Below are 15648 nucleotides of genomic sequence, written 5' to 3'. Positions count from 1 at the left end.
AATTTGAATCATGAACATAATTTAAATTTATCCTTTTAAACTTTTTTGATAAGTTGTTCAATTTAGAATTCAAATTAATTTAAGTTTGACTTAAATTGGAATTTGAATTTGAGTCAAAATTGGACTACAGGATAAAGGATGATTTTCTCTTCCTTCCCTGTCTGTAAAATTGGCGCCACACGGGGATGAAAATCCCCTAAGGTGGCCAGCCATAATGGATAAGGATAAGAGGAGATTTTGTTTCAAATTCAAATAGGAGATAATTAACAAGCTTTATCTTAGAGATAGAGATTTGATACCTTTTTGAAGTTTGACTTCTACTCTTTAAATATGAGAACGATAGAAAATTGTGAACACAATTTTTGAAAACAATTTATGCCCTAAGAGTTAAGGCTGGCCGAAATTCTCAAGAGAGAAAGGAAGGAAAAAAATTTTCTCCAAAAATTCCACATCGTGCATGCGTTGGTGTTTGTGGAAATTCGAGTGTTTATTGTAACCCGTTTTGTCGCATGTGTGTCCACACACACGTCTTCATGGATTCTAGGAATTGATGTGGAAGACATTGGTTTTCTAAACACAAGATTGGAGCAATGACTGTTCGTGGTCAAAGAACTCAAGTTATCATCCGAGTCGGCTTCCAGGTATTTTTTCTGATTGAGTTCTTAATAAATGAATTAATGAGATTAATTTATTCGTGCATAAATTAATATAATCTATAGAGTATCTCAAAAGTTTTATGAAAATTTTTGTTATACACGATCCGCCTCCCTCCCCGCACCACGCTTCCGCATCCGAATTCGATTCAGAGACCAACATCTTTCTCTCCATCTCTCTCAACACTACCACCGACATTCTCTCTTTCCGTCTCTCTCGACACCGCCACTGTCATTTTCTCTCTCTGTCTTTCTCTTTATATCTCTCACTCCGTCCCTCACTCTGTCTCTCTCCGCCAAGCGTCATTGTCAACCGTCACCGTCGTCGCCGAACCGCCAATAGCAGCCTCCACCGTCGCCAAACCACCAACAACCGCCTCCACCGTCGCTAAACCGCCAGCAGCCGCCACCGTCATTGCCAAACCACCACCAGCAGCCTCTGTCTTCATTTTGGTCAGTTTTGCTTTTAGTCAGTTTAGGTTATAATATTTTTTAGATTTAAAAATTATAATAATGCCCATTATAGATTAGACGATGGTTATTTTCAATTAAGTTAGACTATTAGACGATATTTTTTTTAAATATTATATGATTGTTAGGATTAGAACAAATTAATTACGTTTCTAATATTATTTGAATATTTGAATGTAAATGTGAATATTTGTTTTATATGATTTAAGAAGTTTTAAGTTAGTTAGATTAGGATTAAGAATGAAACTAAATCTAAATTTAAGTTATTTAGTACGTTTTTTGTATACATTGATTAGGTTAGGTTAATTCAATGTTGATTAGGTTAGTTTTAAATTATTTAGTTTAGGATTAAGAATGAAACTAAACCTATATATGTTGATTCTTAGAAACATGGTAGGCCGTGATTGGCTCGAAGAAGAACTTAATACCGCGCGAGAGTTATTTGGGGAGGAAGGCACTTCTGATGGGGGAAGTCAATATGAACTTAGGAAAATAATAAAATTTGACCCTAATGATGATGGGAAACGAATGACAACCATAATGCATAGAGTTGCCAAAATGAGGGATAAAGAAGAAAGAATTGAAGTGCAATTTGATAAAAATAAAAAAATAAAAAATAAAAAATAAAAACCAACCTCATTGGAAAAGCGGGGAATGAGCTATAAAGTTATGAAGGTGTTTTGGTACGTGAACATGCCGGCGATGGGGAAGTAACACAACCGCTACCGGACCAGTTGCAATGGTTGCCCACAAAAATGCAAGACTTAATGATTCGTGTTCGAAACCAATGAGCATCGATGGAACAATTTAGATTCCCTTTCCATTCAATATGACTTAGGTACAGAATATGCATATCTTCATTACAGCCGATTATATAGAATAGATTGCCACCTATTAAGAACTTAGTCTTGTATGTATCATGACTTATATGTGCTAATATAGCTATCCTTATTACTTTTACAAAATAAATTATTTTTTATTATTAAATGTATAACTAACTTCTTCATTTTTCATGTAGTCACACGTGACATGTGTGCAATCAAGAGAATGTCCTCTGATGTTGGGGTTTTATGTCCCCGATGCTTACGTCCTACGTTCTAGGCCAAGCGGAGCTGGATATAGAGCGGCGGGCAAATACCATTTGAACATTTTTTTTATAATCGGATGCCCGACGCACTTTCTTCATGCCATACAATGGAGGAGGACATTGGATGTTGGTCGTGATATCTCCCACACAAGATGAGGTCGTGTGGTTGGATCCCCTCATGGTGAAAGTACGCGTAGACTTCAAAAGAATGATTGCCCTGTAAGTTTAGCATTCTTTATAACTTTCAAACTACTAGTTTATATTATTTCCTTTACTAATTAATTGATTTGTTTCATCATTTATTAGTGCATTACGTGGTTGGAAGGCGCAAACAGGACTTGAGTTTGAACGTCATATAGATTGGTTCACAAAATTTCTCATACCAAAGATAAGTATTCATAGTTTTATTCATTAAATTATTCAAACTTAAGGAATAACATTTTTCATATACTAAAATTTTTTGTTCATTATCAGAAAATTCTAACACAATAGGGGAACAAAGAATGTAAGTTCTTTATCATACAGTATATGAGCGATATAATGAGAATCGGTGTTAATGATTTAAAAAATATAGATGCATATACAAATGAGCATTTAGTAGAAGTGGCCCTTCTTTTCTTATGAGGGCCCCCCATGGCCGTAATAATTTTTTCAACAAAATTATTTCACATCTAAGGAGAATGTTCAAGCAAAAAAAAAAAGAGTAAGGAGAATGAAAAAAAAAAAAAAAACAAGGTAAGATAAGAATACTCTGAAGTCTCAAGAGAAGAATTCTTAACTGAATCAAAATACTCACGAATAATTGTTTAGAAATTAAAGAAAATACGAATGTAGTAGTAGGCGTGCATATTTCTAATGTTTTGTTTCATACCTTGCCGTGAATGTTTCATAATCTTTATTACAAGGAAAATAAAAAGAACATGAACATAATCTATTACTTTGGATTATCTTGTTTTGACAAATTTGAATTGAAGAAGTATTCCTAAAGAAAAATAATAATTGAATTGAAGAAAGAAATTAAGTATTCCAAAAGAAAAATAATAATTGAATTGAAGAAAGAAGTGGCGATTGATGACACGAATTTTCTTGTCGGGGGGAGTACACTAAATTATACCAGTTGCCAAGAATTTTGTAGAATTTTGTCCAACTTTCAGAAGCCAATTTGAACTATGTGATTTTGTATTCATTGCCAATTTCATTGGAGGGAAGAAAAATAAATAAAAGAAAATCCAAGTGGGCATTAGTAAATTGAATTATAATTAAAGGTCCATTTAATTCGTTGATTCAAATTTTTAATTCGAATTGAGATATGATTTTATGTGAGAGTTTTTTACTGTAATAAAAAGTTAGATATGACTATTTTTTAAAATTTTTTATTATAATAAAACTCAAATTCTAAATCCGAATCGCTGAAATAAACGGGATCTTAGATAATTGCTTATGAAAATTAGAAACTTCATTTGCAATCTTTTTGAAGAAAAAGGACGGGTGTCATTTTCAGCATTGGATTCAAGATTGACAACTTTATGTCGTCAGAAATGGCATCTAAAAAGGTTGTTGGTACTTTATAGTGGCTGCTCTTAGAAATAATCTAAGGGACACCGATTTCATTATTTCTATTATCACGATGACTTACTTGATAAGATATAACAATATTTATCCTTTCTGAAAAATATTATTTATTTATTTATTTATTTTTAAAAATAAAAAAATAATATTGCTTCGTTCATTTCAAAACTTAAATCACAATTCAAGTTTGGAATATATATATATATATATATCCTAGTAACGAGGCCTTTATGTTTGTTTCTTATGATGATTACCGGTGGAATTAAAGGAATATCACTTTTAAAGAGTTTTATATTGGACTTTAAAACATTTTTTTTTTTTCGAAAACTTTGAATCAATATACACATAAAAATAATAGTATGGATGAGTAATTGAACTTCATAAATGGTACTAGGTCTAATGTACACGATATCATTTAATGTCATTTAGCATTTAAAAATGTGTAGAACTGATTTCACTATGATAAAATTATTGATAGAAACGGATAAATTTGTTGTCTATTATCTTTTTAACTGTTATCTAGTAGGATGTAATATGTCAAAAACAGACAACATTTTTAATTTTAAGATCTTGTTTTGACAACTATTCTTAGAATGATTGTCTGCAGCGTTTGATTGGTGGATTCGTGTCATGGTTCGTGGTTCGTTACAGTATTTTTCTCATAAAAAATACACGTAAATCAAGAATGATTCTGAATTTATGAACCAAACGTCACAGTATTTATGAATCTTGTTAGTTGTACCTTATCTTTTACCATTATTAAACTTCTGTTTTTACCCTTTTGCTCCGGTATATTATCGTGATTATTATTAATAAGCTTGACCTTTTTTTTTCTTGCATATTAAGATAGACCCCTCACTTTGTTTTTTTTTTATGATTGTCTGCAGCGTTTGATTGGTGGATTCGTGTCATGGTTCGTGGTTCGTTACAGTATTTTTCTCATAAAAAATACACGTAAATCAAGAATGATTCTGAATTTATGAACCAAACGTCACAGTGTTTATGAATCTTGTTAGTTGTACCTTATCTTTTACCATTATTAAACTTCTGTTTTTACCCTTTTGCTCCGGTATATTATCGTGATTATTATTAATAAGCTTGACCTTTTTTTTTCTTGCATATTAAGATAGACCCCTCACTTTTTTTTTTTTTTTTTTTTTAACTAGTAAGATAGACCCCTTACTTAAGAATTCATATTCTCCTAAAAAAGAAAAAGAATTTATATTACTATCCAATATAAATGGGCAATCTGAAAAATATGACTCTAATACTACGTTACGATGAGGCTATCGACTACAAAAGGTTAATTTACGCTTATATTATATTTTTGCAGAAAGAAACTACGTACTAGTTAATTTACCTATGCAAAAATTAGATTACACCTGGCAAATTTATGAGAGTATAGTTGAATTATAACAATTTCAGTTTAGAAATAACAAAATTACATAATAATTATTACATTCACGTTTTATACTATAAATTTATGCTGTAATTATTTTTATGATTTAACTTCTACTTCAACGTGACTAATTTTGATTTATGCTTAACCCATTTACCTTTATTTAACTTTCAACTATTACACTACTGGTATTCGACCTTTATAAACGTTGCACTATCGGTCCCCTATCACAAAAGCATTAAGAAATGGACAAACTGAGCATGTGAAGTACACATGATGCTTTAATTAAGGATAATTTAGTATATATAATGTTGGATAGTTAATTGCACGGATGAATAGGACCCGATCGAACAATCCATTAATGTTAAGGGTGAGAAGAAATACTCACAAATCAAAATTGAAATTAACCATTAATTGACAAGTTCCAAAAGGGTTTTTGCATCATGTAAATTTGTGATTGTTCAAATAAACACCACCACACTGTGTGAATAAAAATTGTGACTAAACCGTGATTGTAAAATATTTTGGGGCTACTAGCGGAATCTATGGGCCCGTTTAGTTCGTTGATTCGAATTTTTAATTCGAGTTGAGATGTGACTTTATGTGAGAGCTTTTTACTGTAGTAAAAAAGTTAAAAGTGATTGTTTGTGAGAGCTTTTTATTGTAGAAAAACTCGAATTCTAAACTCAAATCAGCGAAATGAACGGGGCCTATATTGGTGTAGATATTTGGTTCTGATCCGATAAAGCAACAACCCAATCCGACACCAGATGATATACGCTTGCGACAAGTACTGAAGGAAGGAAAAGACATTGATAACTCGATTGTTTTACGAATTTGAATAACAATTGAGACTTTTTTTTTATTCTTATAAAAAGTTTGAATTTATATTTAAATTTCTGGTTCAAATTTATAAACCAAACAGGTTTTAAATTTAGAATTTAAGAATGAAATTAACAAACATCCATATACAAAGAAGATAGATTCTTAGGGAATACATTATTACGCACAAGTTCTAATAATTCACGAATATTATTATTTTAATTATGGGTTCTTAGTTATTTTGACTGAATAAATTTTATCGATGGAATAAGTAAGTCATAATTCATTGGTTCATTGTATCATTAACTATTTCTTTATTTTTTGTTTTGGTGCGAGGAACTTATCATGAATTCACTGATTTCTGCCGCTTTCGTTGTCGCTGCTGGATTGGTTGTAGGGCTTGCTTCTATTGGACATGGATTTGGTCAAGTACTGTTGCGGGACAAACTGTAGAAGGGATCGCGAGACAACCAGAGGCAGAGGGAAAAATACGAAGTACTTTATTACTTAGTCCGGTTTTTATGGAAGCAAATAGGGTAGGTATGGGAAAAAAAATAACCCTTGATTTGGAAGTGGAGCGGCGGTGCAGAAAGTTCCCCCATCCCTACCCCGCTTACATATATTGTTACAAATGTTTGAGTTTTAATTTTGTTTTGAGACTTTGGCGTCTTATTATTAGAATTAAGTTGTTTGGTTGGGGGATTCGTATCCCGATTCGAATCATAGTTCGTAGTTCGCTACAGTGTTTTCTCTCACAAAAAATACACGTAAATAAAAAATAGTTATAATCTCATGATTCTAATCCATGAACCAAACGTCTTTGTAGATTTAACATTAAGATTTCAATTTATTTTTTATAAGATACTAGTTTAAACTGTAGAAAAGTTTAATAGCATTCTATAAAAACCATTGATAATGTAGTATAAATATATTTTCTAAAAAAAAGTAGAAAAGTGAGGAGGAAAAAATGATGGACCAAAAAGATGTAAAGGAAGCACTAAAAACTAAAACAAAATGCAAAATGCGAGAAAAGAATGGGCAAAATGTCTCATCGTTTCAGGAGATAAATTGAAAATCGGTGTTTTTTTATATGTTAAAATTTTTTTATTGGGTACATATAAAAAAATATAGTTGAGAGGATCATTTCATATATATTTTTTAAAAGATAATGTCATGTATTTAATGGGGCAATTAGAAAAAAAAAATAGTTATGAGACTATGAGAGTCACATTTGGAAAAACAAAAAAAAAAGAATGTATGATAAGGAAAAACAAGAACAATGAAACAAGACATGGATAAAGAAAAAAAAAAACTGAGAACAAAAATGAACCATGGATGAAAAGTTTTGTTGATGTGGAGAAAATTCATTCTGTATATATAAGTGTAGATAGAGATACATATATGAGAATAAATTATTTCTACATGAATATTAAGGGAAAAAAAATAATACGAAGGCAACACATTGAAAAAAGAAAGAAAGTGTGGAATAGAGGAAGAAAAGATATGAAGGGAAAAGAAGAGAGGAAGAGAGAAAAAAAAAAGGAAAAGAAAGGGAAGCAAGAGAAGGAAAAAAAGCTCATTGAATGCGAAACTGATGTGTCAAACTTATTCATTATTAGTATATAGGTAAAGGATTAATAGTTATGTTCTTGAACTTCTAATTAATTGGATGAAATTTTCTTTTAAGGTTTGATTATATTACTAAGTATTTTCAAAAAAATTTAATGGATAAATAACTAAGGTATGAGGATAGTTTCTCTTATGAGAATTCTAATGATGTTTGGTTGGAGGATTCAAACTATGATTTGAATCATAGTTCATAGTTTACTACAATGTTGTCTCTCACAAAAAATTTAAGTAAATCGAAAATAATTTTAATCACATGATTCTAATTCATGAACCAAACATCTCCTAATCTCGATCCCACTTTAAATTAAGTGGATATAGAAGTGAGTACGAGAAACAAAACAGAAATAGAATGAGAGCGGGAGAAGCATGCCCGTCACACCCCGCTCTATTGACATCCTCCACCTAAACAAGCGGATTATTGGATTTACATTAACGATTGTTCTTATGATTACTATCCTAACTTCCTTATCACCGAAGTCTACTCGAGTTTGAAAGGTTTTACAGGATAAGACAGTGATTATGTTCCAAATCTAGTACTTTGTTTTTGTTTGTTTTTTTGTTTTTGTCCCTTTGTATTTATTTATTTATTTTTTTCACATTTGAGAAGTGAGAATACAACTCCTTACCTACCTGTCTTTCAAAATATAAAAGCCCAATCCAGCTTAAATAGGCCTGAAGCGAAATAGTGGAAAATAGTTGCACATATGAGGTTTGAATTTGGGGACTCAACTGCTAATTTTAAGATTAAAACTGTCACATTAAATGGGGCTGAAAAGTATACAGCTTGTTTTTTTAGAGTTTAACTTGAGTATAATTCTTGAGTTAAATTTGAGTTATAACTTGAGTTTAACTTGTAACTTGAGTTTGTGTTTGGTTGTATACATTTGAGTTATGATTTGAGATAAGAATCTTTTTGAGTTTGTGTTTGAGTGAGTTAAAACTTGAATTTGTATTTAGATAATATTGTAATAAAAACTCAATGCTGATGAAAAATTTTAATAGGGTATATGAGTCGGGTTTTATTCGTCTTTTCGTTGTCAACGCATAGAAAAAAAAATCATCTCAATCATAATTAAAACGAAAAAGTTATAGCATTTTTAAGAATAGAAAAAATAATGTTCATTAATTTGAGTTCGAGTTTCTGAACTCGAGTTAAAGGGGAAACTTGAACTCGAGTTTTAGTCCTAAACTCGAGTTTGAACTCGAGTTCAAACTCGAGTTTAAACTTAAAAGAACATGAACTCAAATAAAATTGTAACTCAAGTTACTTTTTTTTTTAGTTTTTCACTCAAAAGAACAAGTCCATAATTTCTTGTAATATCTAGAGCTCGCTCCATATATACACACACATATATATATATCGATTATTAATCTCTAAGGACATCCACCATAATTATGATGTAACTTCAGGAAATCATTCCTACATTTACTAATAACTAAAACAAGTCAATAAGCCTAATTTACTCCTATTTTATGCGTTTCGTTGCACTTGTATTTGGAGTAATCACGATTTATGCATGGACTTTTTAATTATCTTTACGCTTACCATAGTTATAGCGATGAGAAAAGTGACAATATTATTAAATTATGTGACCATTATCAGTACTTAGTCACTCTTTGTTCGACATTCAATGAACAGAAAAGTTGGGGGCTCTATTAGCTCAGTATCACAAAAAACAATAAGTGGGCCGTGATATATTGGGCTCACGGAGCCCACATTCTTCTCGGACTAAGGTCAAATCTGATGGAATCATTCTTGGATGAGTGGTCTTAATTGGATTGATGTCTTTGTTCGATTAATTGAGCTAGATGACTAGTACTAATAGTCTTTAAGAAGTGAGTGTACCTTAAACCAAATAATGGTAATGTGACTAATTCAATGAGGGACTATAAAAGCCCCGTTTATTTCAGCGATTCGAGTTTTGTTACAGTAAAAAATTCTAAAAAATAGTCACATTTAATTTTTTTACTGCAGTAAAAAGTTCTCACATAAAATCACATCTCAACTCGAATTAAAAACTCGAATCAGCGAACTAAACGGGCTCAAACTCTAAACATTGGTGATGTAAACGTCGATGTCATGGTGACAAGTCGAACTCATGGCGGCACAAATGCTAACGACATAGTTACGTGTTAGCCCCGCCGAGCACGAGGGAGGTTTCTTACTTCACCGGAGGTCACACACGCCTAGAAGATATTGAGGCAAGAGGTTGCTTCGTTGTAGGTTGAATGAAGCTTTGGTGGAGAAGAAAGAGAGCGTTAACTGAAGATTGTGTGGGCTAGACATCTCGCAATAGGCTTTGAACGTCAAAAATAATTTGGTAGATTATTTATGATAATCTATCAGATTATTTGTTGCTTGCAATACAGATGGCCTAACAATTTTAGCTTCAGTTACTAAAAAGTAATCAGAGTTGATTCCGAATTTCAATTCTCATTTCCTACTCCTGATAAGTAAACATACCCTTAATGTAATACATATTAGGATTGAGAAACGTAATTACAATAACCTAATATACGTAGAGAGATGCACTGCATAAGTATAATGACGTGATACACTAACTTCTATTATTGAATAATTTTTCATGAGAGACATCGACAGATATTGATCAGATTGTGCATGCTTTAGTGCAAGGCTATTATTTATTATTATTATGTTTGTTGAAATATTGCATTGCTTTTATCTTGCGGTAGCAACAAATTAATATACGAGCAGTAAGAGATCAAGGGACAGACGACAGTATAATCGCCATCTTCTTCTTCTATCTTTATCCGAGTGTGACCATATTGGTTGCACCACTCAAACAAAGATGTTAAGATTAGTTTTTCAACGGTCTAATTTATGAGTAAAAGTAATTTTGTGTCGTGAACCGTAAATTTTTAATGTTGACACTCACAAATTGGACAATTAAAAAACTAATTTGACAGTTAAAACTAATTAGACAATTAAAAAACTAATTTTCAATCAGTGTTATCACTAATTAACATAAAGACTTCAAAATTTACACTGAACGATCCCAAGTGGGCGAAAAACAATAATAATAATAAAAAAAAATGATTAATTTCACTTTGGAAGATTGTTATTTCAACAAACTTCCAATTTCTGTTGAAGTATGTGTTAATGACAAAAAGGATACGATCATCATAGGACTTCTTTGGTGGGTCTTACAATTAAAGACAATTTTGAAAACATGGATTGTCGTTAACGTAGAACGTCCGAACAGAACACGACGTAACAACAACCACAACAACAAAATGAATCAAAAAAAAAAAAAAAAAAAAAAAAAAAAAAAAAAAAAGAGAAAAGAAAAGAAAAAAACTACCATAACAAAAATAATAATAATAATAATTTCTTATTCTTACCTGCCCAAGCTTGGCATGAGGAAGCTTAGATTTAGAATCACATTGTATATTATAAAAATGATTACTCTATATTATTAACATATAAAATTAGATTTAGAATCACATTGTATATTATAAAAATGAACAACAATAGGCATAATACAAGAATCAAATTATAAGAAAAAAAGAAAAAAAAAAACCTAGAGTAATAGAATCATGAGAAATAAAGAGGGATAAAAATTATTGATAGTTTCAGTTTTCTAATCTTACAGTAGAAATTCCTAAAATAAAACAAATATAAGAGTTTAAAGAAATAAAGAGGAATAAAAAATTAAATTAAAATAAGGGAAAAAAATTGAAAAGCTAGAAGCATTATCAACGTGGAAAGGAACAACAAAACTAGCTAAACTAAAGTATTATCAACGTGTTCAACACAAAAAAAAAAAAAAACAAAAAAAAAAAAACAAAACGAAAACAAAAATAGAGTATGATTTATGGCTTACCTGTAAATTGAAGAACCACGGCAGAAGAGGGGAAAAGGGGATGGTAAATGGCTGAGAGAGAAAGGGGGAAATAAACCCTAGAGAGTTAAATAAAGGAGAAAAATTAAGGGTAAATTCGTAATTTTGCATTTAATATCAGGATTGGGAGTGGCAATCCGGTAGGGGGTGAGGGGAGTGCTAATCCCATTTCTCAATCCCAAATTAGTGTGGGGCCCACACATTCTCACTCTCATTCCAGGATATAAATGGGTAAGTAAATATATAATTGATTCCGAATCTCAATTCTCATTCCCTGATAAGTAAACATGCCCTTAATGTAATACATATTAGGATTGAGAAACGTAATTACAATAACCTAATATACGTAGAGAGATGCACTGCATAAGTATATGACGTGATACACTAACTTCTATTATTGAATAATTTTTCATGAGAGACATCGACATATATTGATCAGATTGTGCATGCTTTAGTGCAAGGCTACTATTTATTATTATTATTTTTGTTGAAATATTGCATTGCTTTTATCTTGCGGTAGCAACAAATTAATATACGTGCAGTAAGAGATCAAGGGACAGACGACAATATAATCGTCATCTTCTTCTTCTATCTTTATCGGAGTGTGACCATATTGGTTGCACCACTCAAACAAAGATGTTAAAGATTAGTTTTTCGGTCTGATTTATGAGTAAAAGTAATTTTGTGTCGTGAACTGTAAATTTTTAATGTTAACACTCATAAATTGGACAATTAAAAAACTAATTTGACAGTTAAAATGAGATTTTCTACGGGTAAGATAAAATTTTTAATGTTGACACTCACAAATCGGACAATTGAAAAACTAATATGACAGTTAAAATGACAATTTCTACCGGTAAGGTAAAATAATAATTTCTACAGTAAGATTTTTTTTTTCAGGAATCTACAGTAAGAGGTCCTTGTGATAAATCGATAATTATTTAAAAAGAACTTTACAAAGATTTAATCACCAATAGAATGTAAAACATATACAAACCAGACATTACATAAATACATATCTACATAATTTTCTCAATTTGGCCATTTATGTAAATACCCCAAATGCATGCCATTGAGAAAGGCCTAGTTAGGTAGTCCTACGGCAAGCCTGTCTCTCAAGTCTTTCCTCAAGATTTTGCCTGAAGGGGACTTTGCGATTTTCCCTGTGAAGAAAACCCGATTTATTCTTTTGTAAAACACAACCTGAAGAAAACAAGCAACATTAGTTAATATGTATATATATATATATATATATATATTATAATCAGAAATCTATTTACGCACTATTGCTTATGAGGTAAAAATTTTCCTCTCATGCTGTAAGAAGTAAATTATAAAGTTTTTCTATAGTAAGACCTCGTATAGGCAGCATATATATTTTTAATCGTTTAATTTAATCAAAATTATATTAAAACAAAAAAGTATGTAAAACATACTATTTTTAATAAATTTCGACCGGATGGAAAAAAAAAAAGATTTACAGATAGTTTATATTTTCAAATCCACCGTAAAAATCTCATAAAAAAATATTCAAAATGTATCTAAAAGCTTTACCTGTTTTGAGATATATTGCTTGATGTCCTCTTCGTTAATATCTGAAGCACCTGATTTCACTACAAACGCAACAGGAACCTCTCCTGCAGCTTCATTCTTCATACTGGGAAAGATATACCGAAATTCTTAGATTCTTTTTATTTTATTTTAAATTGAGACTTTATAATTGAACTAGAAAAAGAGGCATAATTATGTTTTCCGAAACTCTAAGTGAACTAATGTTTTAATTAAGGGTTTCTAATTTCATTGGCATATTAACAAGAGTAAAAAGCTTTTTCTTTTTTTTTTTTAAAGGAGAAATTGCATTCTAAATCAGAAAGATACAAACACGAAATCAGACGTGAAAGACCTCAATGCAAATAGCGACTCAACTCCAATCATAGATTGAAACCACTGGTAGATTCGATTGAAATGCTTAAGGGGATAAAACGTGTATTAAATTTCAATAAGTGGAAACTTACGAGGCGCATAACTAATCGAGTAAATAAATAGTAAAAAACATTTTGACTTTTAGTAACTTTGCCCCACAAGACTTTTTAAAATATTAATACAATGTACCCTATTTTGTTAACTTCCCAATAAATTGAGGGTCTAAATTTGGAAGCTTTACATAAGGGCTTTTGCCGGACATGAGATTTTCCACCCTAACATGAGGCGCGGCTTAAGTGGACTTTTCGCCACTAATTAAACAGAAAGTTAAGTAAAATAGGACACATCAGAACAATACAAAAGTTCAGAAGATAAATTATTAAATTAGAAATTTAGTAACAAGTTGTCAAAAACCGAAAAGTTTTGAGGGAATAAATTATTGAGGCAAAATTCGCACAATTACATACTAATAATATGATCGAGTAATGATGCACTTACGGTACAACAGCAGCATCAGAAATACCAGGGTGGGCAATGAGTAAGGCTTCGAGCTCAGCGGGGGCCACTTGGAAGCCCTTGAACTTGATTAGCTCCTTTAATCGGTCAACAATGAAGAGCTCGTCATCATCATCAACGTACCCTATATCGCCTGTATGTAACCATCCTTCTTCGTCTATAGTATCCTTCGTAGCCTCAGGATCATTAAGAAATCCTAAAAGTCAGGAATCATACCATGCAATAAATTTCCGTACGTGACGTTTGGTTCATAATTTTAGAATTATTCTCGTTTTACGTGTGTTTTTTGTAAGAGAAAAACACTGTAAAGAATCATGAATTATGATTCAGAATCAGAAACGAATATAAAAAACAAACATCCCGCCCTAAAAGTCAGGAATCATACCGTGCAATAAATTTCCGTTACTCATATAATGACGAGTCCCACTAAATTGAATCTCAACAGACGAGTGTTACTTACTTTGTGTGAGTTGTGGGGTTTCATCTTTATAGAAATGAATAGTCCGTCCATGACTTAAATGTTATATAGGTAATTAATATATATTTCAATGTTTTGGCTGAAACAATTAGTGATATTACTTCTTAAAGGATTATGAGATATGATGATTGCAAATTTAACATAGTAAATTTATATAGACCTCAAGCTGAGGCTTTTGTTTGTGCTTTGTTGGTTTCTTTTTTTAATTATTTGTAGCTATTATTTGGTAGAACAATATTAGGTGACGTTGGAAGCCTCATTTCATAGTTTGAAAAAAATAATAATAAAGATAACAAAATTTGTGTATATATTCTCTTGGGAATTCTATGGCATGTTATGAAAAAAAAAAAAAAAAAAACTAGGATTCTTGTTTTGGAGCTCATATAAATATACCGTATTGTAAATAAAAACATGCTTTTGATGAGATGTAACGCTAAAAACATAGAATATTAGCATATATAGATATTTTACTCTTATAAGCTCCATATTATTTATTTATTTATTTGTTATTTAGGTAACAAAGCTCCATATTTTATTATGTATTTGTCATTCACGTTACTTTGGGTAGGTAAGGATTTTTTTTTTCTTTTTCTTGTTGCTGAATGGGTAGGTAAGATTTGACATTTGGTATTCATATATGGAATATATGTGTGTGTGTGTGTATCGCATTATCTACAGTATATTCATGGTGGAAAGAAAAGCGCACTATAAATCTGTAGTTGTTAGCACATTTCATTGTCATTGAAATCAGACACATCTTGCTCCCACCTTCTTTCTGGCTAGAAATCAGTAGCCACTTCTCGCTAGATCATATACAATATATGCCCTTCCACCAATATATATATATATATATAGTTATAGTGTATACTCTATAGCAATATGCGGTGGTTATATGCAACGTCTACAGTCGTTATCTTTATCGTGCCAATGAAATATTGCCACCCCATAACTACTTTTATGTACTTCATCTACTTCATGATAATTTCTCTCTTAAAAAATCTCGATTTTGAACGTAATAAAAACTTTCATCTGATAATTTATCCGTTTAGCTCATGTGTTTAAATAAAAAAATTAAATAAAAATTTCAAATATCTAATGAAAAAATTATGTACGGTAACAAATTTAAATTGGTGAGACAAACGGATAACTTATTCAATAAAATATATTTTACTATAGAACGAAAAAAAATGAGGAAAAGCTAGATTTGGGAAATAAAGAAATCAAAGTGATGTGTATAT

General features: G+C 31.0%; 1 protein-coding gene across 1 annotated transcript; it reads right to left on the bottom strand.

Annotated features, from left to right (window-relative positions):
• Positions 1-12528: 12528 nt before the first annotated feature.
• LOC112091178 (4-coumarate--CoA ligase 1-like) lies at positions 12529-14128 on the bottom strand (the record flags this gene model as incomplete). The annotated part of the gene is made up of 3 exons (XM_024164139.1): positions 12529-12696; positions 13048-13150; positions 13915-14128. Coding segments are annotated over 3 exons (437 nt in total), but the record flags the coding sequence as incomplete, so codon positions are not given.
• Positions 14129-15648: the final 1520 nt, after the last annotated feature.

Source organism: Morus notabilis, unplaced genomic scaffold, assembly GCF_000414095.1.
Source record: "Morus notabilis unplaced genomic scaffold, ASM41409v2 Scaffold499, whole genome shotgun sequence".
NCBI classification, from domain to species: domain Eukaryota; kingdom Viridiplantae; phylum Streptophyta; class Magnoliopsida; order Rosales; family Moraceae; genus Morus; species Morus notabilis.
This window is presented reverse-complemented; position numbering and strand designations above follow the sequence as displayed.